Source organism: Cygnus olor, chromosome 27 (genome assembly GCF_009769625.2).
Source record: "Cygnus olor isolate bCygOlo1 chromosome 27, bCygOlo1.pri.v2, whole genome shotgun sequence".
NCBI lineage: Eukaryota > Metazoa > Chordata > Aves > Anseriformes > Anatidae > Cygnus > Cygnus olor.
This window is the reverse complement of record NC_049195.1, coordinates 3,203,159-3,226,320: the sequence shown is the minus strand read 5'-3', so window position 1 is coordinate 3,226,320 and position 23,162 is coordinate 3,203,159. Positions and strand designations below refer to the sequence as shown.

Below are 23,162 nucleotides of genomic sequence, written 5' to 3'. Positions count from 1 at the left end.
ATAGCTGTGGCCCTGAGAAGAGCACAGCACTATTATATTACAACTGGCTAAATTAATGCAATAAGTTTTTAGCATAGACATTTAGGATATTATTCGGCAGAAATCACCTTGATGGCTCACTCATCTACACGCCCTTTTATTTAGATATCTGTCACATGAACCCAAAGCAAACATTATTAATACAGATAGAAGTGGCAGAATAGGACGCACTTAGTGCTTATAGCACAGCTATGATTCATGGACTCAGAATTACCTGTACTGGTGCTCAAAACCCATCCCTTCCATACAGGTTAAATGGTAATTGGCAGAAACTGAAACATCTGTAACACCAGCCCTGGCCACCTGTTTTATCTCAGACCTCCTGCAAACTTCCCCATTCCTCCACCAGTGGTGCCCGCTGCTTGTCAGGATCAATCCCTGATTTTACACACTCAGCTGAACAGCTGATAATTAGTGGCTGTTTCTCTTTTAGCTTTTCACCAGCCAGACTATAAAAAGACAACGTTATGAGAACTTCAATATCTCATTTTCCCTCCTGATGAGCAGTTTTAGGGAACTTATTCCTAAGAAGTAATCAATACATCACAACTCGTGTGACATTAACTAACCAGCAGGAACTTCCGCTTGCTGTAACACTCTGTGACTTGAAAATTGTGCAACACCTTTAGTAAACACTTCCTCATATAGGAACATGAACAAGCTGAGCAGCTCACTCCTTCTCATTCGCTGCACAAGAGGACTGCTCAAAGCAGAGGGACTGGGAACCCAACTTTCCCAGCCCAAGGAGACCACGGCCAGACAACTGCGACTGAGATGACAAACACAGTTCTCATTTCTGTTGTTTTGCTATGTTTTCTCCAACAAGGTATGTCTATTTTTTTAAATCCTTTATCAGTGGTTACTATGGATAATCTTAGATAACTTTGTATAGCTTTTACGATTTTTTAATTATTAACACGGAGATGATACTGAAGAACAGTGAATTAAAGCCATTTAGGAAAAAGGTATTACTGAAGTTAGGGAGTTTGATTTTTTTTCTCTTTCAGTTCAAAGTGACTATTTAGTTAGAGAAATATTTACTTGTGTGAACACTCACCATACATTGGCTAGAGACCCAGAACAGGTTAGTTTTGTGAGCCAATTAAGAATGTGCTTCCTCTGCAAGTGATCGGAGAATTTATCCAACTGGGACAAAGCATTACACTGACAGCCTTTTGCCATAAAAGAAAACGCTTTTATCTGAGTTCAGTTAATGACATTAGCTGAATTAAAACAGTTACCACCCTTACTATCTGTGGCATACTTCAGGCTATGAGTAGAGAAGTTCACATAGCTTAACCTAACAGACCACACCATTTTTTTTTCCCACGTGCATTGTTTCATTCAATTCATGTCATCAGGGAACATTTTTTTCAGACCTTGGCATGCACAAGCACGCACAGGTTTTGTACACATAATTACACATGTAATTTGTACTCAGGAGGTATCTTTTTGATTTTATTATTTGCACAGAATATCTGAAAATGTGTACAGTACTAATGCTTAAAGCATTATGTATTTAGTTCCTCGAAAAAACCAAACCTTCATTATCAATGAAATCCTAATGATATTTCTTCCTGGTTCAGGCTCTTGGAAAATTACTTAATTATTTACTCATTATTAGCATTTTTTTCTAGCCGTTATAGAAAGCCTAAGGAATTTCTTTCCTCCTTAAAGCTACTTTCTCAAGACAATGGCTGAAGCTAGCCAAAGACAATACAGTGAGTTGATTAAAAAATGACCTCTAAGAAACTATTTGTTCCAGAACAAAACTGTTCTCCTTGAAATGCTACTTGCATCCCTCTGCAGGAGAAACACCAGTTTAGTTTTGAGTCCTTATTCAAATCCAGCCTAGACTTGAACTATCTGGGCTCCAGTTGGTCTTGTAGAAAGAGTCTGCATCAGGGAGTAGGCAGATAAAATTGGAGCACAGAACTCGGTTCTTGAGAGGCCTAAAATATTGCTTTCATCATTGCATGAGAACATGCTTTAAGCTCATAGTAAGACCAAACCTGCAAAGAAAAAGTTTCCTTTTTTTTTTAAAGGAAAAAAAAGCTGCTTAAACTAAAATATAAAACCCTATTGTTATTTACAGTAATGGACTTGCATTTTTTACTCGTTAACAGCATGCACATGGATAGTTACTGTGTACTTTGTAATTGCTCTGCTGATCTAAGATAACTTAGGATTTATTACCATCATACCATCGTGCCCTTCTCTCCAGCACTCAACTTTGTCTACATACAGCCACATTTATTCTGCTTTTTTTTTTTTTTTTTTGAAAGGGCTTAATCAAATAAACCAGTTTTGAAGAATTAATCTATCTATTTTGCTGGAACAATGTGCATGAGGATGTACTCTGCTGTTGCAGAGATTAAGGATTATAGAAAATTGCAGTAATGGGATGCCCCACTCTTGTAAAAATCTGGCCTTGAGGCAGGCAATTAAAATGGGAGTTGCACTCTCTCTTTGTTGTTGTTGTTTTTAAACACAGGCTCTTGTGCCTGAGCCCTCAAGAATTTGCCCATTCAGGTGAAATTACCTTTTGTAGGAGACTTAAGAGTTTATAAAGCATACAGACCTCCTGTTGACTTGTTGGAAACTAACACATCCATTGTAGGACCCTGTTCTCCCCAGTGCTGTACACCAGCTGCTATCATTAACTTCAAATGCTGCAATGCCTGCTGACCACCCCTGCAAATTGTGCCACAAATTAACTTCTGTCATTATACACTCATGCTCAAAAGCAGAACAAAATGAAAATGAACAACAAAATGAAATACTGCTCATCAGCACTTTTTCCTCCATGTTCTTTATAGCCACTGCACAGAGTATACCTCACAAGCAAGACCAATAAAAATTGGTTATGTGAGCTATTTAATCTAGATTCCATACCACCTTCAAGATTTTCCTATTTTGCTGTTCATCCCCTATTATATCACCTGCCCTTGCTGAAATGCCTTCTCCAGCCCTTCTGCTGTCACTCAATCTCATTCAATAGATAAGAACATGTCTATTGAACAACTGTTGGGAAGTATTTATGTGAGAAGATTAGCTGAAAAGCTCTCTGAAGGAGAAATCTAGGCTTGTTCCAGACTTGTGGGGAATTGTATGAGTTTATTTGCTTATATCAAGGCAGTCTTAACTTGTATGTCATTATGTGATAAAGTTTGGAGGTTATTAACTTCACAGAACCATACAACTTAAGTCATGTCATTTGCAAAAGATGAAGGTTGCACCTTGCATAGCTGGTCTAGCGTGTTGGTACATGAAACCTCTGGTTGATGCTGGGGAAATAAATCCAGAGGGAACTGCACAGGATATTTTGACACCAAGAAATTGCCAAGTATGGCAACTCATCTAAAACCCAGACTGTACAAACGTTATGTTAGCTCACACAGTGGGGGTGACCACTTCGCAGAGCAGATGACCACACACCAAAGCCAGAGCAGAGGATGCATGAGAAATGAGTGGCATGAATGAGTGGATGAATGACTATACAGACCAAAGAATCGGGCATGGCAGACATGAAATATGGCATTTAGTAAGTTAATGCTGTGTGTTCATAAATATACGTCTCTTTCTCCCTAGGAAGCACAAGCAAGATATTACCTGGAGTTGAGCAATATGAAATAGTTTATCCACGGAAATTGCACACAGTACATAAAAGAGATGTAGAGAGAAACAAAGAGGTATTAAAAGAGAGAACTACTCTTTTTTTTTTTTTTTTTTTTTCCTCTCTGGGACATGGGGAAGGTTTACTGGAGTCAGAGCACCCTTGGCTTTCAGGGGTAAGAAAATGGCGAGCCAGACACTTGATCTTACAAAAGAAAAGGAATAAGTAAACCTGGAAGAGTGATCCCATGTCTGGTAAAAACAGACTGTGAGGTGGGCTCAGTGGGCAGCCAAGTACCTGTATGCAATAAGTGCATCTTCTGTCCTTGTATCTCTGCAGAGATGTAGGTTTTGATTGTACTCAGATTTTGAATAACCTATGGTCATCCTGATTTGAAGTAAATTAAATCAAATGCTTAAAACTAAGCAAATTCTTCCATACTTCAAGAGAGTTATGAAAATGGTTGAATTTCAATATCCACTTCAGCACTTTACTGAATGTGCAAATATGTGCTTGTGATTGTAGAAATGCATTTGCAAAGTTAAGTTTGTTCCTCCAACTAAAAAGTATGAAACAAGGTGACCTCCTTCTTATTCTGTAACTGCCAGAGCACTTATTTTTGGTGGGAAGAGGAGGAAAAGAATGCAGTTGGCAACTCAGCAACTGCCAGCTCATGGTGAGGCCATGAAATTGTAACAGTCCATATTCTAACACTTAAATCTGTTTACAGAAAAAATACGATGACACATTGGAGTATGAAATCAAAGCCAATGGAGAGGAAGTCATACTGCACCTAGAAAAAAATAAGTATGTTCAGTTCAGCTCTTTCCTTGAACATTATTCCTCACTGTAAGTGGTTTTGTAGGACCTGCAGAATACAAAGAAACAGGACTTAGGCTCTTATAAGATGAAGGTATTATGGTTTATTATGGTTTCCAGTCCTGTGAGAGAAGAGGGAAGAGGAAGCATGTCAGTATTTTGGTAATGAGAAATAACCACATAGGCATACGAAATTACTATGACAGAATGACTTGCCTATACCGCTAACCCTACTCTCCTGTCTATTCCTTAAATGGCTAAATCCACTGAATGCTTAAGATGGTCATATTATTTCACAAGATTTCTGTGTCTATGGATAGTCTCTGGGTTGTATTTGTTTGGTTTATGCTGGTAGAAACTACAGAAGAGAACCAGAGAAACATCCATGAAAATGGGGCTCTGTTGGCTCTATAAATGCTTCAAAAATGGAAAACAGTGATAAGAAACGCGGTATTCCTCAGATAAGGCTTCCAGCATGCCCTACCTCAGCGCTACGTCTGTTGGACTTTGAGTAGCGTAATATACACTGGCATCAACAAAATGCTTTATGGAAACTGAAAGCAAGGAGAGCTTGCCTGCTCTGCTCAAGAGATTAACAGCATTTTAACAGGCCGTGCAGAAGGTGCAGAGAAGCAGTGGGCTTTGAACAAAGCATACAAAGAAAAACCCCAAACTGTACAGAGCAAACACAAAATAAAGCACGGTTGTGATTTTCTGCTTGCTGGCTCCACCATAATATTTAACATGGTATCAAACAAGTCAGCTTTAGTAGGTTCTTTTCTAATGGCTGTGTAAATACAGCAGTGTTATAATCAGTTCATGTCAAATATTTATTATAATTAAATGTTTGCCCCTTTTAAAATCTAATCTGGGTATTTTGAAAGGTGGGAAGGGAAATCAGCTTGCACTAAACCCCACTCTTTAAAAAGAAATTGGGCTGTGGGAGTTTGGGGTAGCTGCCCACACAGAAGTGAGTGCAGCCTTGCTCTGCTGCTAGCTCAGCAGCCCTGGCTTTAAGTTAGGTGCAGCACCAATCTTGAAAATATATGTTAGTGTGATCTCTGAGTAGTATCTCTGAGCGTGCACACATGCATGCATACACATGTGTGCTGGCACACGTGAAGCAGACGAGGCAGCTCTTCCACTGACCTCTGCCTTGGCTATTTAAGCTTAGTGCAGGTTAACCAGGAGGAGAACAGAATAGTACCACTGTGGAGTGCCGGAAATGTCTGCATAAACTGGAGGCCAAAAAAGAATAAATACTGGATTTATATATGTTTACTTTCAGATCTACTAGGAGACTACTTTATACCGATGAAATAAGTAGACTTTAATTGCTTTCTTATTTTAGAAATGTCTCTTTGAGTAAGGATTACAAACAGGCAGAATTCCCCACCCAGTAGTTTTGCTTCCTTAGTCTTTTGATACTAACCATAACCTGAGTAATCATTTGAATTCCCTAAATGCTTCATGTGTGACACAGCTGTCTCATTTCTAGATGAATAAATTTTTTTTTTTTGAATAATAACTGTGCTTTACTCTTTGCAGGGATCTATTAGCTAAAGACTATACTGAAACAGTTTATTCAGATGATGGTCAACAAATAACAACCAGTCCTCAGATCAAGGTAATAAAAAAGGTTTCTTTCCCCTGTATTTGCAGTGTTGAGGTTTATATGAGATTTCACGGGTCCAAGAAATTATAGCGCAAATCAGATGGAAAGAAAAGATTTTAAATCAAGATCCACTGTAACTTAGGATGCTTCAGAAGGGACAGGGAAAGATGTTCTTCGTGACTCCGGACAGTCACTTTTCAACTCACTGCCTGACGAACACACTTGCTGAGCTGGGTTTCTCTCTTTTGTCAGGAAAGGGAGTGGAGCCAGGACAGACCAAACATTCCCCTGCTTGCTTGACTTTGCTCATTCTATGCAACTCGGTGACTTGCTCTTACACCCTAATCTCAGTGAGATCATGGGCTCAGATAAACACAGATTTCCTCTCTGGCTCACCTTATCACCCACGCATTGCAGGTTACCCCAGGTGGTTTCTCTGAGCCATGACAAATCAGTTATCCAGATACAGACAAAGAGGAAGTGGCTGTTCCATTTTAGTTAATTTTTAATTAACTGTCTGCCCACCGATCTTATCCTTAAAAAAAGCTCTCACCTGAAGCTTTTTGTCCAATGTCACACTGTGTGTTTTAATACATACCATTTGGAATGCAAAGCTTTTTTTTTTTTTTTTTTTTTTTAGGGGTGTTTCCCTGAATTCTGGCCACAATAAAATAATTCAGTATGGGCCTAATTCAGCCCAATTCAGAGCACATCAATTTATGCTTCATTTTGAGCACTAAATCTGCATATTCTTATTTTCATGTTGTGTTCTATATTAACCAGAGCCCACCTTAATTGGATTTGCCAAAAACATCAGGGTCTCTCTGTATTGAAGGATAACAATAATAGTACTGTAGCAAATATGGAAATAGTCACCAAATTTTTTCATTTTAAGAATCTCCCCTAATGGGAGATCTCCTCAGACAGCATAGTTCATTGTAACTAGTGTAGCTTGGTTTCTGAAATCACTAGGCCAATTCATCACAGTCAGTGAGATTTGGTCCAATTTGACAAGTTAAATTTTTTTTTTCTATACAGGATCACTGTTATTATGAAGGTTATATTCAGGATGATGCTGATTCAATAGCAAGCATCAGTGCTTGCACAGGTTTAAGGTAAGGTGGGGCTTTGGTTTCCAATGGGCACTGACAGCGTGTTCTGTGAGGATATATTTTCTAATATAAATAGAATCAGGATATAAATAAATGGATTTCATCTTTTGTTCTTTTATGCTAACAAGGAAACTAGTTTACAAAGGCAAGGGGAAGAAGTGAAAAAAAGTTATTTTTCTACTTCAGTTTCAGAGTTTACGAATTAGAAGCTAAAGGAATTTCTATGTCAAATTTATGTGACTAATTCCGTATTAGATCAGGTCATAAATCATAGCATAGCAGACTTTCTTGGTGAATAGTTCTTAGCTTGTCCAGTTTACATGTTAACACCGAATGCTTATTTTAACACTTACTGATTTGAAATGACACAAAACTTTAAATTGCTTTCAATATTTCAAAATTTCATCTGAATTGAAAAAGAGAACCTATCTTTAAATTCCCCAATGAACTGAAATTCACTTGTCAATCATACCTCTCAAGCACAAAACCCCCAAATATAAAACTAATTCATTCTTAATCCAGTTTCATTTTGACTGACAGTCTCCTACTCAAGAGACCTCACTTGACCAGTCAGAGCTTCCAATTTACTCAGCAGCTTTGATTTTTGCCCTTAAACCATTGCATGCTCTGCCTGTACACTGTCAATCCACATTCCATGACAGCAACGTGTGCCACGGTCCCTACAAATGTGCAAAATGTTGTTAGAGATAATGTTGCTGTCTTGACTCAGTCTTATGGATTTAAAAGATCACAGCCTAACCTAGAGAAAATTTTCACAGTGGATATTTTGAGACCCGTGGTCAGAAGTACCTTATTGAACCATTGGGATCTTCGGACAGAGACGAACATGCGGTCTACGAGTATGAGAAACTCAGAGAAGATGAGCCCATAAAAACCTGCGGAGTAGTCAATAGTAGTTGGGATGTTCATTCAAAAGACCACATCAATGACATCTTCAAATCCAGCAACAGTCCAGAAGTAAGTACGTAGCAGAAAAGAAGTTGAGGCCATAGCAGAGCTGCATGAGTGGCACAAGTCCCTCTGCCTGGTGGCACCTCCAGCAGAGATGCAACTGCAAACAGTGGGGCATAACCAAAGCTTAAACAACCGGTGCAGAATCTCACAGATCTGAGCTTTTGTAATCACTGTCCAACTGGTGCTAACTGGCACCCATGTGCATCTTTAAACAGCTAAATACTTTTAATATCTAGCCTACCTTTCATCAGTTTAATAATTTTCATCATTTTAGACAGCCCCATTCTAAATTACTTATTGAAAGAAATTGCCTAATAACCAATACATAGTTGTGAAGTTGCAAAGACTGAGACTGAAATAAGCCTTAAGATTTATCAAAATTTATCCTTTCTTTAGATGAAGGCATATCTGAAAGCAAAGAAATATCTGGAAGTGTACATAGTTGCAGACAACACCATGGTGAGTATTGAAACAATTTTTTCTCATTCGATGAGCTAGAGGCAAGCTTTCCGAACCAGGTGCTATTCATTCTGGGCTCCTGCCACAATTACAGTGCTACACTGTGCTGGGACTGAAAGCAGTCCCAGCTGCTACCAAACCAGAGGTTTGTGGCTATTTTAACGGTCACAAAACTGTTCAGAGGTAAGGTATGCATGTCTGTGCTGACAAATCCAAGCTCCCTCCTTCCTCAGCATCATGCACAAACCCCACACAAGCTAATTCCCTGCATCCAGCTCTGCCTGGCAAGCTCAGGGGTGAACACGGAGCAAAAAATAGACACATTTTCCTCTCCTTATCACGCATGCAACTCATTCCCCTATGCTTAGAATCTCTATAACGTGGAGTATAAATAAGACATCACCAATGCCTGCACTTTTTCCCAGCTCTCTGCCCCAGGCTTTGTGATATGTTGTCCGATAAAATAAGGAATAGAAAAGATAAAAACTAGGCCATGTACAGTGTGATTTGCAATGCAATCTGCTCTGGGATATTTCTTCTCCGACAAATCATTTATTTTTCCTTTCCTGTTCCTGACATCACATATTTAATTTTTTTAGTATAAGAAGTACAACCAAGATGTTGAAACTGTGAGACAAAGGATATTTGGAATAGTCAATTACATCAACACGGTAAGAGGAAAAACAACAAAGTGAAATTGAAATAGAAGTGATTTATATATTTTTTTTTTTACTTTTCCAAACTGCATGATTTTTTTTTAATGTGTATGAAAAATGAAAAGTGTACTGTTTTAAAATTGCAATGTAATTGTCATTTTTAAAACAAATATAACACACATCCATTTTACCCTGTTGTTTGCCTTCAGACAGGAGTTTCTTATAAACTACTATTAAAAAAGATTTATACCTTATTTTCTTAGCAGCTGCTAAAGTGAACGATTGAAATCCTTCACAAAGAATGAATTGATTCGTGATTTCTTTCACAATTTAAATTTAAAGGATTTTTCAAGTATTTTTAAACCAGTTATAAAAATGGCTTTAAAATGGGGGAAAATAAGATTTTATGTTTTGTTTGGTCTTTTTTTGTTGTTGTTGTTGCAACTTTGAAGTGCAGAAAAGCTTAAATCAGGTTTGGAGTGGACTGCATTGCAAGTGACAAAAGGGAACCAATTACCAAGATGAGTGTGTTTCAGGAGTCTTCATAAAGTACTTTGTTTTTACAGCAAAACTGTTTCTCTGCTGCAGGTTTATAAGGCCATAAATATTTACGTGGCTCTAATTGGCCTAGAAATCTGGACAGATAATGATAAATGCCTCTTGAGTCGTACTGCAGGATTCACTCTGGACAGCTTCTCAAAGTGGCGTAACTCAGATTTATTAAAGAGGAAAAGAAACGACAATGCTCAGCTAATCACGTGTGTATCATTGTTTTCTAACTGCATGTCCAAACGTGTTCAAGGAATTTGTTCTTAAAAAAAATTGGTCACCAACCCAGCAGAGACACTGTCTATACAGAACTGGATTTCATCCTTTCCAGTACCCAGCTGCACCAATTCTAGGACAAAAAGATAAATGCAGGCTCTCATTTCTTGCTTTTTTTTTCTTCACGGAGCACAGATTAGCTGCTAGAAGGTACTACTAGGACATGATGTCTAACCCTTCTACCTGAAACACCGCAAAACCAGGCAATGACTTGTCACATCTCTATTTTTCCTTTTCCCTGCTCTGGTCTCAAAACAGTTGAGCGTCCTGAGGACTGCAGCATAGTCTGACAGCCTGAAGAGCCACGGCATGAAGCTTAAAGGCTGGGAAATGCAGATTGCCAAACCAAACCAACGCTCACTTCACTATTCTGGCTCACATTCAATGGCCCTGATTCATCCAAGCACTTTGCTGCATTTAAAGCACTTCATCAAGCACTTTGCACCCAAACAGGTGCTCAGATCTCATGAGCTGCAATGTAATTTAGGTTAAAAAAAATTAAAATGAAAAGCGTATTTAATTGTTTACTGACTTGCAGTGATCCTCAGCATGTCCTCAAACATTTTATTAAATGAGGGATGCAAACCAGAGCTGGAAATGAGTTCATGCTTCAAGCCTTCTGCTTGGTTAATGGAGCTGGTGCTGCCTTCAGATGTAATAACACTTCATCTCACTCTGCCTTTCTTCTTCCTTACAGGGGCTATGACTTTGAGGGGACAACGATTGGATTAGCTTTTCTAAAATCCATATGCAGTGATGTATACTCTGCAGGTATAATTCAGGTCTGATTTGTTCTTGTTTAATTTTTGAAAGCTTTTCTATGTTTTCACTCAACCAGCAAAGGATGCTTATGAAAATTGGTGGTTTACAACATTTTCACTTCTCTGTCTGGTTCATATCATTATTAGATCAGGCTGTAGAAACCACACAGTCACAGACTTTATCTTAAAAGAAGTGCAGAGGTAACAAAAGCACACACAAAGCATGGTATTTGGGTTATCTAAATGCCAACATCATACTCAGACATCCGTATTTAGAGCTCCAGGCTCCTGTAGAGTCAAAGGAGAAGAATAAATGATTTCATGCCTCCAGCTTAAGGTTCCTGTTACAAATGGGGAATTGGTTGTGCCTGTCATAGCACTTAGCCACTTTATTACCACTGCCTAAATTATTATAATAAACCTCAGCCTAAACAGGAACATAGACCCAAAACTTCACCAACAGAACTGAGAACTCGTCTGTTGCACCCCGCTTCAGAGGCTGGGCCTGTTGGTAAGAGGAACAACCCATCACATGAAATTCCAGCTTTCCCACACCGTAAGGAAATCCTGGGATGATTGTAAATGCAGGATGGTGTTTTTTTTTTTTTTTGGGGGGACGCATTTTTTAGCAGCACGATTTGCAATGCCACGCTGGAAGAGCACGACCAGTACACTGCATCACATGCTTTATGCATTTCCTCTGCCAGCTGCTTTTAAACATCTGCATTTCACTCCAAAGAGCGGGACTTCTCCGTTCCTCCCTCCCACGATAGCACCAGGCTAAGAGCGAAGATGGAGCACAGCATCTGCCTTTCCCTTCTGTGCACGCACAAGAGTGTATACAACAGTTACTTGGTGTAATGAGCAGTAATTATAACACACCCACATAATTACCCTAAGCACAAGACAGCTATCCAGAGAGAGGATTAAGGGTCTGAGATGTACAGTTCCCCTTAACGCTCAGTTGTTACTTGGCTGCCTAACTCCCTCATGTTTATTTAAAAATTAATTACACCAATTTACTGATGTTGGTTAGCGGTGTGATCTCATTGCTGTTACACAGAATGCAGCATAAACATTGGAATAAATGCATGCACAGACCAATATTATCACATTACGTAGGATAAGGATGTTTTCACTTAAAAAAAACCCAAACCTGTCTATCTTAGCCACATAGCTTCTCTGATGTTCCTATTTGTTCTAAAATGCTCATAGAAATAATAGGTGGTTCTTGTTCCCGCAGGATCACAACAGAAATGAAATTGCAGTTGGAGCTACCATGGCACACGAGATGGGTCACAACCTCGGCATGAGTCACGACACCAAAGCCTGCATATGTAATGCTAAAGTTTGTATCATGACAGATACTGTCAGGTAGGAGTTTGGAAAAGGGCGAGTGCATTAATGGACAGAGGTAGTAAAGCATAGGCTCTGGATAAGCTTCACAAAATAGAAAAGTCGTTAGTTTTGTCCTTTAAGATTATCCCATTCCAATTATACAAAAAGAGAAAAATGAAGAAACTCCAGAAAGTGGTGAGCATCCCATTTCCAATTCCAGGCCCTTCTTAGTTATTCCCAGATAGACACCCCCCAAAATAATAATCTGTAGTCCCTTTTGAATGACCTTTGCTTTGCATGCATCGTTGTGGCCTTTACTTTATGCCATAAATTGCAGCAATCTCTTCTTCCTTAAAATAACGGTAGCATGAAATTGTTGTGGTATCTCAGATGACAGAGCTTCCCCAAGACTTACCTAAAATACCTTTTTGTTATAAACCCTGAAAATGTTTCCAGTGAAAAACACACGAAATCTTGTCATCTTCAATAAACACGCAATTGGTAGGGGCTTAATTTGATTTTCATCTTTTGTTGAATGCCCTGATATGGACAGCCCAGGGGAAAAGTCAGCATGCCTGAAGCATCCAGACACAAATCTCGTAGACCTGGCTTAAAACTTTGAGATGTGGGATTCTTTATATGCAAAACTTATATTTACTCCATCTTCTGATTTGCTTCTGCTATTTTTCTTGCTAGAACTAGGAGATAGCCATTCTCTTTGTCTATGCTGATCCTAATGTAAGTCCTCCTGCTTTCTCAATATAGCTCGATCGTCCCCGAGAAATTCAGCTCTTGCAGCCTCCAAGACTTTGAGAAATACATGTTGAGTGACATGCCAAAATGCTTAACTAACATCCCAGATATAAACACCATCATAGCACCTCCAACCTGTGGAAATGGCTTTGTGGAAAAAGGAGAGGAATGCGACTGTGGTACTGCCGAGGTATCTGCATAACTGGGGATAAAATAATACTCGGAAGAGGCAAACAGTTTTTTTGAGGCTGTAGAGTAGTTGGTTTCTGAGGTAGCCAGCTCAAAGGTAGCTGAAATACTTCTACAGAAATGCTGGTCATCAAATTGCTTATATGTACTATAGACATGCCTATGAAGTGCATGCTGAGTGGTGAGAAGGATGATGACATGGTTTGCGTTGTTGTGTCGACAGAGGAACTGAGAATGGGGAAAAAACATACGTTTGAAACTGTCTCGGAGGAAATAAGCAAGTTCCCCACTTCTGTCGGCGCATTTGTAATCTCACACTTAGCGTCCTTTATGCTCTATCTCATGATGTCTGGCCTGGTTTCTAGAAACAGTGGTTTTCACAGAAGCGAAGTCAGATCCGAGGTATCCTTCCCTCCCTCAATCAGCCAGTACAGGGTGGTTCACTGAGAGTGCAGCGAGGAGGGGACCAAGAACACGTCGTGCTGTACCAGAACTGATTGCCTGTTCTGTCACAGGAGTGCACAAACACCTGCTGCAACCCTGAGACGTGCAAGCTGACTGCGGGATCCAGGTGTGCTCATGGAGAGTGCTGTGAGAATTGCCAAGTAAGACTCCCCTTCATCTCTGGCTCCTCATATTTTCTGGGGTAGGGGTTTTCTGCCTTTGAGAAAGCACTGATACATCTTTCAAGAGAATCAATCCTTGTTATTGGTAATTACTGACATAGCATTGTAATTACAAGCACGCTTTGTCCATCCCAACATACACCCCAGCAACCAGTACACCCATTTCACCCCAGAGAAATGAGCCTTTTGATTACCCATTTTCTCCTGGGAAGAAAAGCTGAGGCACAGCCAGGCAAAAATCCTGTAAATTGATGTAACCAACTTTACATTAGATAGGGATCGGCCCTCAAATGCAATTTGCCTCCCCTAATTTTAGCCCTCTGGTTCAGTGTGACTTTTAAATGGCAAGGAAGAGCAGCATATCAAGTGTAGCATTACTTTCCCCTGCTTCAGTATAAAGCAGCAGGAGCTGTTTGCCGAGCAGTTAAGGATGACTGTGACCTGCCTGAGATGTGCACCGGTTATTCTGGGAACTGCCCATCAGATCGATTCCGTATGAATGGACATCCCTGCAACGAGGGAGAAGGCTTTTGTTACATGGGGAACTGTCCCACCCGAGAACAACAGTGCAAAGCTGCTTTCGGACCACGTAAGTACAAGCTGGCATTGAAAAAATGTTGTCAAGGTCAAAAGAGAGAGACGTAGGAGGCTTTGCCTGAGAGCAACCCAGCAAAGACCTTTTGGAAATCAGGAACAGCATAGCTAGATAGCTGAGTTCTAGCTCATACCATGGAGTTTATCATTTCTATATTTACACCGTAAGAGTTTATCGCCACCCAAACTGAAAGTCACAGCATGCAATACAATATACGTCTAGAGAAATAGGAAGTCATAAGTATATTCCTCTTTTGCACAACGTTAAGATGACTTAGATACGGAGCCGATGTGCACTTGATAAAATGAGGAAGTATCTGTATTTCGAGGGGAGTGGTGGCTTACCAGCTTCCTAGTCCTGACTATGTCCTTTCTCTTAAGCAAAGTCCATCGGTTTGTATTAGGCAAAGAACACAGAGGATAGGTACCACTGAATGTACACATTACCATTGCAGAATTAACACATGAAGTGCCAGAGAGAGTCATTTAGGCCCACGGGTAACTTTACTGGAAAAGACCATTTCCCAAACAGCTAAAGGAAATGCAGTATTAACAGTTTTCGCAGAGAACCTAAACTAATCCCAGCTTCTCTCCTAAGCTCTTTGTATCATTGCATTTCTTGTTTTCCTCTTTAACAGAGGCTACTGAAGGTGCAGCTTCCTGTTACCGGATGAATGATAAAGGGGTATATTACGGATACTGCAAGAAAAAAGGTGGTAGTCACGTCCCGTGTAAAAAAAAGTAAGCACTGTTACAGAATTTGCTAGAATTTGTGATGAGAGATCATTCCCATCCGAATTAAGAGACCGAAGCAAAGAGTACACTACTTTTGGTGGCACATAAGTCTACAAATCCTTGTTTCTTATTCCATTTGAAATACAATTCTAAGAAATCTAATTTCCAAATAGCACTCCTGTCCAGGGAAAGAAGCAAAGTAAATTATCTCAAGATCAGCCTGAGAAAGAACAAGCGTATGCATGTGTGCAAACCTTCTTATGAGGATGACTGTGTGCATGCACGTGTGTGTCTAGGTAAGGACTGGGAAAGGATTTTTGAATAGGGAACCTGAGGTAAACCTCAGAAGTTGAGGCCAGACCAGCTAAGTATTCATTTCTGCAAATTACCATGGGCTCCCTAATAAACTCAAGAGGTATTAGGGACCTGCCACCTTCTACTAACAAACTGACCCCAAAACCACCACAAAACAAAACTGATACCTGCAGTTATTTCTTTGGGGTTCCTATATAGCCACAGCAAATTCAGGCTGTACAACAGACCAGCTCAGAGGGTTTTGCCATGTATTGTTCTAGTGGCTTTTGTTCTCCTTCCAGAGATATAATGTGTGGGAAGTTATTCTGTGCTGGAGGGCAGGAGATGCCTCTGTATGGGAGCCTGGTGACTTTTGAGTCCTGCAAAGCAAGTTTTCCTAGGAACGGAGAAGGAGATTTGGGGATGGTCCTCAATGGAACCAAGTGTGGGGATGGAATGGTTAGTAGAGATTTTTTTTTTCTTATTTCTTCCTCCTATCAGTCTTGCTTATATCATTAGCATTTTTGCCAGACAAGAAGGAGTTTAAACCAGGAAGGCTGAAGTGGACACAGAGCTTCCGCTGATCGGATTTGCCATAACTTCTGCCTTACATCTAGCATGAATCAGCAGCAAACAGGAACTGCTGTCCTTCTGACTTATGTTTGACTGCTATTTTATTCATTTCTCACTGACCAAAATATATGTGGCAGAAGAAACATACTTTGTACCGAAAAGTTAAAAGATCGTACATAGATTACTATTTTGAATAATTTTCATAATGGATGTGTTAGGCCTCACTGAGTGCTATGTCCAATTTCGTTGCCAAATTTTTACCTGGAGGGGGTTTTCAGGGAAAAAAGGGTGAAGGATTGCAGAGGACAGGGAAACAGTGATACCTCTACATCTTTGTCACTCCCCTTTGCTATAAAATATCCAAAGGTCAAATGAAAGATTCTGTCAACATATCAAACTCTAATATAAGTCTAAGTGATTTGCATACCTCCTTTCACTCTTCATCACCTTACACAGTAATGTGCAAGCTGTGTTTTCTGAAAGCTATAAATCTCTTCAGTGACATTTGCCTTGTATATCGCAGGTATGCAGCAATGGAGAATGTGTCTCTGCTGAAGATGTCTTTAGATCAAATAACTGCTCTGCCAAGTGTCCAGGACATGCTGTAAGATATAAGCATTTGATACTATTAATTTAAAGTAATAATAACAATAATAATGCACGCCAGCTACAGACCCTGTTGATGCTGGTATTTAAGTCACTGGGATAGGAATTTGCAAAAGTTGAAGTCAGAAGCTTCTTATATTTTTATGAAACCAAATCTAACCTGATAGGGTACCAATATTTTTAAGGAGCTCGCAGGAGACTGACACAGATTCTGCCTGGCCCTGCATCTGAGCCAGTATCGCACCTATACTTTCAGGTCTCCTCCCATTTTGTGAAGATAGTTGTGCTCACTTTATTTGAATATTGGGAGACCTACAGATGTGAAGACCAAATGTGCTGCTTTGTGCCTTGTGCTATAGCTTCCAGTGTAAAAATACTTGCAAAAGACAATCAAGCCTGTGCAAAACTGCTACTCCCAGTGCTAACGTTTAGTCCAAGCAAAATGAGAGGGGGTTTCCAGACCTAACTGTAATAAGCTTACTGGTGCCCTGTTCCTGAGCCAATGACCTTTTACTGCATCAGCTTCACTCCTATTTCCATCCTGAGGTTTTTCCCATCCTTGTGTTTCCCCAGGTATGCGACCACGAGTTGCAATGCCAGTGTGAAGAAGGATGGGCACCACCAACCTGTGACAGCTCATCAGCGATTACCAGTAAGTACTGTACGGCCACACATGGGGTCAACTGTCATCAACCGGTTGAAAAAACACCTTTAACTCCAATGAAACAGCCCCAACTTGCACTGGCAGTAAGGCTGTTTCTTTGCAAGTACTGCATACCCAGACCTCTGATTTCTGTGCATCTTTGAGTAATTAAAGCTTGTGTGAACGACTGGAGGAAGTTATTTTTCCTTCTAAATAATCTCCTGGGTGTATCTATAAGGTTAGAGTGGTGAGCTTTTTCCTTTTCCGTCCTGAGATAATGAGCACACACTGTCAAATTTCAGTGGAGCCAAGCTCCCAGAGGCTTTGCTGTGAGGGAGGCAGGCAGGGTCATTTCTTTAGCATCTGCACGGTGCTGAACTGTAACTGAGCTACCTCTTGGGGAAAATCCCTTCTGTACAAATTTCCAACTGGCTGGGAAAAAAAAAATAAAAAAAAAGATGTAAAGAAAGATTTTTAAACTTTTGATATTAAGCGTCTTTGTCCTCTCTTCACATGCACTAAAGCACCAGCAGCTCTCAATGCTGAGTCTTGGTTGAGGCTTTAGAATAGCTTTGTTGAAGGAAAATTGGAAGCCTCACTTGTATGCTATGCCAAAGGGCTGTGCCTATGTTGGTAACACCCTTCAAGAAAGAGAGTGCAATGATTTTTGAGGATGGATGGAATGGGCTGGATGTGTTTAGCCTAAGGACAGCCTAAGCAATAACCACAGTCTTCAAAAACATCAGGAATAAACTCATTTTAATGATTACTTGTGATAGGAGAAAAAGCTATAAGGCTGAGCAATTATGACGATAAACAGGGTCTAGACCTTGAGGGAAAAAAATTACTTTGCCAATGGGAATCTGCTTAGTAATAGCACATCTTTTAAGAAATAACTTGTGTCGTCCTGACAGGTTTCGCTATCATTGCTGTTGTGTTGGTCATCCTTGCTGCCACAATAATTGCAGCAGTGTTACTTTTCTACTTCCGAGTGTTCAAGAAGAGGTAAAGTATTTACCCTATTGAGAAAATCAACAACAACAACAAACACACTAAAAGCAAGCAACTCCTGGATAGTTTTTAAGCTGGGGCTTTCAAAGTGGGTGAAGGAAATTCTGAACAACCAAGGAAGTTGGTCCAGGAGCTTTACTGAGCTGCTCCAGAAGTCCTGAAGTTGGGAGAGGACTGCAAATTTGAAACTGTAGCACTCAAGATTAATCCTACTGTAATTAAAAAAGGGGATGGGAGGGAGGAAAGAAAGAACATGACTTTATAACACACCAGTAGGATTAAGGCAGGTGTTTGACTTTAGCAGGTGCTTTTTTGCTGTTGTTATTTTATTAAAAAAAAAACAAACAAACCTTCAGATAGGGTAAGATTTACAGTTATTTGTAAATTCACATAGCAGACAGACCAGAAGGGGACCTGGAGCTACAAACCAAGTCTTTGTGGATCAAGAACAAAGAGAGCACCCAGGCCTGGCCATATCTGCCCAGAAGGTAAGAGCAGGGAGGTGCTGGGTCAGCTACAGCCTCTCTGTTGTAAATGAGGGGCTGAAATGTGAAAACTCACCAGCTGAAGTGCCCTACGTTTGCAGGAGGGTTTCAAAGTGCTTGTTTAGGGCTGAGAGGAGTGTGCTGTGAGTCCCAGCACGGGGAGGAAGCGGGTACAGCGCATGACACTAAGATAAGCCCCTGACTGACCTGCCTGTGGCAAAGGGTGCATGTGAAGACAAGATGAGGTCTCCCTCAGACTTAACTGTTCCCTTTTTTTCAGATGAACGATAAGAAACTTCTCCTCCCCGTACCCCCACCGCAGGAAAACAAACCACAGCTTCGGAGTGTAAGTACTTCGAGAGAATGTGTTGGCTTTCATGTTGGTTTTGGGCAAGGCAGCACACATGAGCTCACGTGGAGACCTGCAGTCACCATCTGATCCCAAGGGCTGGGGAAATCTTTGCACTCCAGATAAAGCCCTGGATCTTCTCTCCGGGCCGGGCAGCATAAAGCATCCCAGATCTACTTCTGAAATGAATACATCCATTTACTGCCAGCAATGCACTTTCTGTATAAAACACAAGCCCACACATTCCCACGGACCATACAGATGCACACGTACAAAATGTGTATATTGGACCAACATGTTTTATACTCTCTTCTTTTACAGCCTGTCATAAGACCAAAGGGTCCCCCACCTCCCATCCCTTCCACCAAGCCAGCCTCTTCTCACACACAGATGTTTGTAAGTATAACCCCACAATATTTCATGTCTTTCATCTCAGCTGCAGATGAATAGCAGATGCCAACTAGTATTTTCAGTTTCTGACTATCATTAAAGGAATCCCTGTCTTCAGAGATGCTTTCTTCAACATGTATCTTGAGCACACAATCAGCTTCAGCTTCCTGAGCAGTTTATTTGAGCACAGCTACTTGATAAAGATGAATTTACACACTGAGAATAGCCCAGTGCTCTTCTGAAACAGTATATCTGTATCCCTTGTGTACTTATATTATTGTATGCAGTCAGATTAACCTGACTCACCCCGAGCTTTTCCACTAGGAAAACGCTGCAGTAAATACGAGATAACTGCAGCAGCAGCTGAGGTCTGAGGAGGTTGTGCAGCTGCTTAGACTTGAAAGCATAATGCTATTTAAACTACATTTTTGTTACAGGCACCAGAGAAAAAACCTGCTTGCCTCCCAGTCCCCAAAGGCAAACCTCCACCTCCACCAAAGGTAACCTGAGTTTAAATGTGAATTGCAATTCTTTCGGGATGTAATTTGGTGAAACCGTATCAGGCACAGTGACTCGTTTCTTTTTCATGCAGGCTTTAAAACCTCCAGTTAATCCCCGAGTATGAGGCTTCCGAAGTAGGGCTGATCAAGGTCCCCGAAACATTCAGGGACAATTTGTCCAGTGATTCCTCCACTTTTGGCAAAGGCTTCCTGTTTTTTTTTTTTATATATTAAAAAAGAACGGCTTACCGACAGCTGCTTTGAAAGGAAAAGTCTGGTTTTCAAACAGCAAGAAACCCTCTGGTGATGACATCAAGCTGCTGTCTGAAAGGAAACGAAGCAGAATTGCTACTTGCACTGAGGTGTAAACTAGGAGTACGTTACGAAAGCTGCTTAATGTCCCAACTCCTAGGCCACCCCCACAAGAAGTGGCTGCACTGGGATACCTGCACATGCGCTGCTTTTCTCCGTTGAGACCTGAGAAAGTCAGGGAAAAGCACGGTACGCTAAATATTTTTGTAAATTGTAAAATATTTGCTGCATTTCTGGATCTTTGCCAGCCCTCTCTTCAGCAACAGACCAGACCTTCCGCTTCACATGCAAAGTTGCGACCTCCGGAACGAGAAAAATCCTTCCTGCCGTTTGGAGAAAAGTTTGTGTCCCTGAGGCCGGAACAAGCCTTGGAATAATAAGATTACAGAATAGAAACCAATTGATTCTGGAAGGATCCTTTGGGATCAGATACTTTGGGATCAGATACTCTTATTAATCCTTAGATTACCTGTTAAACAGGATTCCTCTGTTCAGTTGGTAGGACTGGAGTTATGCTCAGCAGCAAAGCACGCAGGAATCAAACCACTTGCTGCTTGCAAGCACTCCCAGAGCTCAGCCTGTGCCAGCTTAAAAAAGAGCTCCAGCTGCCATCATTGCACTTGGACAGAAAAATTTAGAAAAGCGCAGTCAACAAAATCTTTAGTCATTAATTTTATTCACCCCTCAGCTCCAGAAATATCTGAATATTTCTCCCTTCCAGGGTATACACACCTTGGTGTTTTCGTTTAATTGCTCTTGCACCAGGGTGTGTTATTGTAAAGCTGCTAATGAGAACTCGGCTGGGCACATGGGTTTGTTATTGCGGGACTGCAGCGCAGCATGAGGCTTCGCACACTGGTTCATTACTGAGGGGTTCTTCATTCGTTCTGGCCTGTTGGCATCAACACTGTTGACACTCTTGGCCTGCTGGCATAGATCTGCATGATACTGTTGGCATTGCTGTTAATAATACTGTGAGGGTGCTGGCGCTGATGCTATTGTTACCGTTGGCACCGATACCTTTCATGTGGTTGGCATCGATATTTTTAAGTTAAAGCACACAGAAGTGTTTTTCAAGGAATAAAAAATTTTTACCAGAAAAAAAAAAAGTGGAACAAAATTGTCCTCGACCCAAAGTACTCAAGATTTTATGGAGATTCCAGTTTGAACTGGATTTGTGTTTGGATCGGGATCAAAATCAGAGCAGTCCTTTGGCTTTCCAAATCAATTACACTGTGCCTGTGCAGTTTCCAGCCTTTGGGCATAGTGGCCAGAGAAGATGGCATGCCTGCCAAACTACCAAAACAAAATCTGGGGCCTCAGGCCAGCACTGCATGCTTTTACCTGGATTTGGCTCTGACCAGCACACGTTAGGATTTTAAAATAAGCCTGATCCTCAGAGGGTGCGAGAACTTCTACTCATGTTCACCAACCAGCTCACACCCGCTGAAATCACACTCAAGGAAATCCCAACCCACATTTTCTCGTTCTGGTTCTGGCTACACAATGGGACAGTCACTTACTCACTGTGACCATTACTACAGCTGCACGCTGCAGAACCATCATCTCCGAGACATAAATGCATAAAAAAGATCATTTTTTTCTTTTGGGCTAGGTGTGCTTTGACAGTGCCGACCAGTTACAGTACACCCTGCAAAACACAGTTGTGATGAAGTTACCGTCTTCAGTTTGAGGAGTGAGGTACTTTCGGAAGAGCGTGGCTTTCTTCCGCTTCGGATAATTTCTTTGTTATTTTAGTCAAAACTGGATTTTAACGTATCCGTATTTGACTCGGGTATAAAGATTTAGAACTTTTTTTATGAACTGTAATTAATGTATTTACAATATTTTCTGTATTAAAAGTGTTCTATCACAAAACAGCTACCTCCAGTTTAACGATGATTATTTGCATCCAATACACTTGACAACAGTGTAAAGTGGGATCATACAAAACATCACCAAATCCCTAAATCTCCCAGTTTGGACCAAAAAGATCATTCACAAGTATTTTAAAACCCTGACAGCTTAGCCAGTAAAGCTGGACTGATGAGATACTACATCACATTTTTTCTGCCTACTTAAGACCTATTTCTTCATGGTTTTCAACCTTTTCCACTTGGTGAGCACTCAAAATCTTTCCAAGAACGTAGAGATTTGAAGAGAGCTGAAGTCTGGAGACTTGTGTTTACGTAAGTACCTTTCCAAGACCCAACTCCCAAACCATACAGCTTGGGCTTACGTTCTCCTGCTGACTGTGCCTGACCTGCACGGGCAAAAACCACCTTAATATCTGAACACTTTCAATAGGCAGAGACTGCACCCAACCACAAACGCTGTGCTGATATCAAACATCTTCAGCAGTAGAAACCTAAGGAAAATGTGTTGCAGAACACGCCTGTAGCTGTTTATGATTTACAGCTTTTCTTGGCCCCAGCATCTGATAGTCAAGACGACGATAGCATCCTCTGCGACGGAGCAGGCGCGCGTGTCGTACAGCTCCCAGCCAGGCCTCGCACAGCAGCGCTCACTGTACGTACAGCCCGCTGTTCTGTTATGCAAACATGACATCTACTGTCAAAAAGTCTCTACTGCAAGAGGAAAGTGAACCCAAGAAAACTGAAGACCTCTTCAGCGCTCCAGTTGTCCAGAGCCCGCAGTACGTAGTCCCAAAGGACCACTGCAATATCAGCTGCTTTTCCCCCTGCGGTCCCACGCTTTGTGCTGACTTGCAATAGTTTATCTGGGTCCAGCTGTCCCGTTATTCCTGGCTAAGGGTCCCTTGCTCAGCACGGCCTGCCATACGCACGTGGTGCAGGAGAGCAGCAAGCCCATCTGCTGGCAGCATACAGCAGGGTATAAACGGGATCTTGGGCATGGTACAGTCACC

The 23,162-nt window shown here is 40.9% G+C and overlaps 1 protein-coding gene across 3 annotated transcripts; it reads left to right on the top strand.

The window, feature by feature from the left end:
* The first annotated feature begins 702 nt into the window (after positions 1–702).
* On the top strand, positions 703–22,158 carry LOC121060577 (zinc metalloproteinase-disintegrin-like ohanin). Of its 3 annotated transcripts, none has more exons than XM_040538493.1 (24): positions 703–865; positions 3,631–3,731; positions 4,386–4,462; positions 6,023–6,101; positions 7,128–7,204; positions 7,981–8,179; positions 8,573–8,635; positions 9,235–9,306; positions 9,880–10,049; positions 10,814–10,898; positions 12,121–12,251; positions 12,981–13,158; positions 13,673–13,762; positions 14,177–14,372; positions 15,016–15,118; positions 15,709–15,865; positions 16,503–16,583; positions 17,159–17,237; positions 18,143–18,233; positions 18,634–18,727; positions 19,005–19,070; positions 19,395–19,469; positions 19,901–19,963; positions 20,056–22,158. In XM_040538493.1, exons 1-24 carry the CDS (start codon positions 814–816, stop codon positions 20,086–20,088), a joined length of 2,412 nt encoding a protein of 803 aa, XP_040394427.1. In that variant the 5' UTR covers positions 703–813; the 3' UTR covers positions 20,089–22,158. The 3 variants fall into 3 exon arrangements, with proteins under 3 accessions (XP_040394427.1, XP_040394428.1, XP_040394429.1); XM_040538494.1 differs by having other exon boundaries at positions 18,637–18,727; positions 20,056–22,149; XM_040538495.1 differs by lacking the exons at positions 19,005–19,070; positions 19,395–19,469; positions 19,901–19,963; positions 20,056–22,158 and having other exon boundaries at positions 18,634–18,981.
* Positions 22,159–23,162: the final 1,004 nt, after the last annotated feature.

Excerpts from the sequence above, each read along its gene's own strand:
- LOC121060577 (XM_040538493.1), top strand. The coding sequence starts at position 814 with ATGACAAACACAGTTCTCATTTCTGTTGTTTTGCTATGTTTTCTCCAA. Across the intron at positions 8,180-8,572 it reads AATCCAGCAACAGTCCAGAA|ATGAAGGCATATCTGAAAGC; the intron begins GTAAGTACGTAG and ends TCCTTTCTTTAG. Across the intron at positions 15,119-15,708 it reads CACGTCCCGTGTAAAAAAAA|AGATATAATGTGTGGGAAGT; the intron begins GTAAGCACTGTT and ends TTCTCCTTCCAG.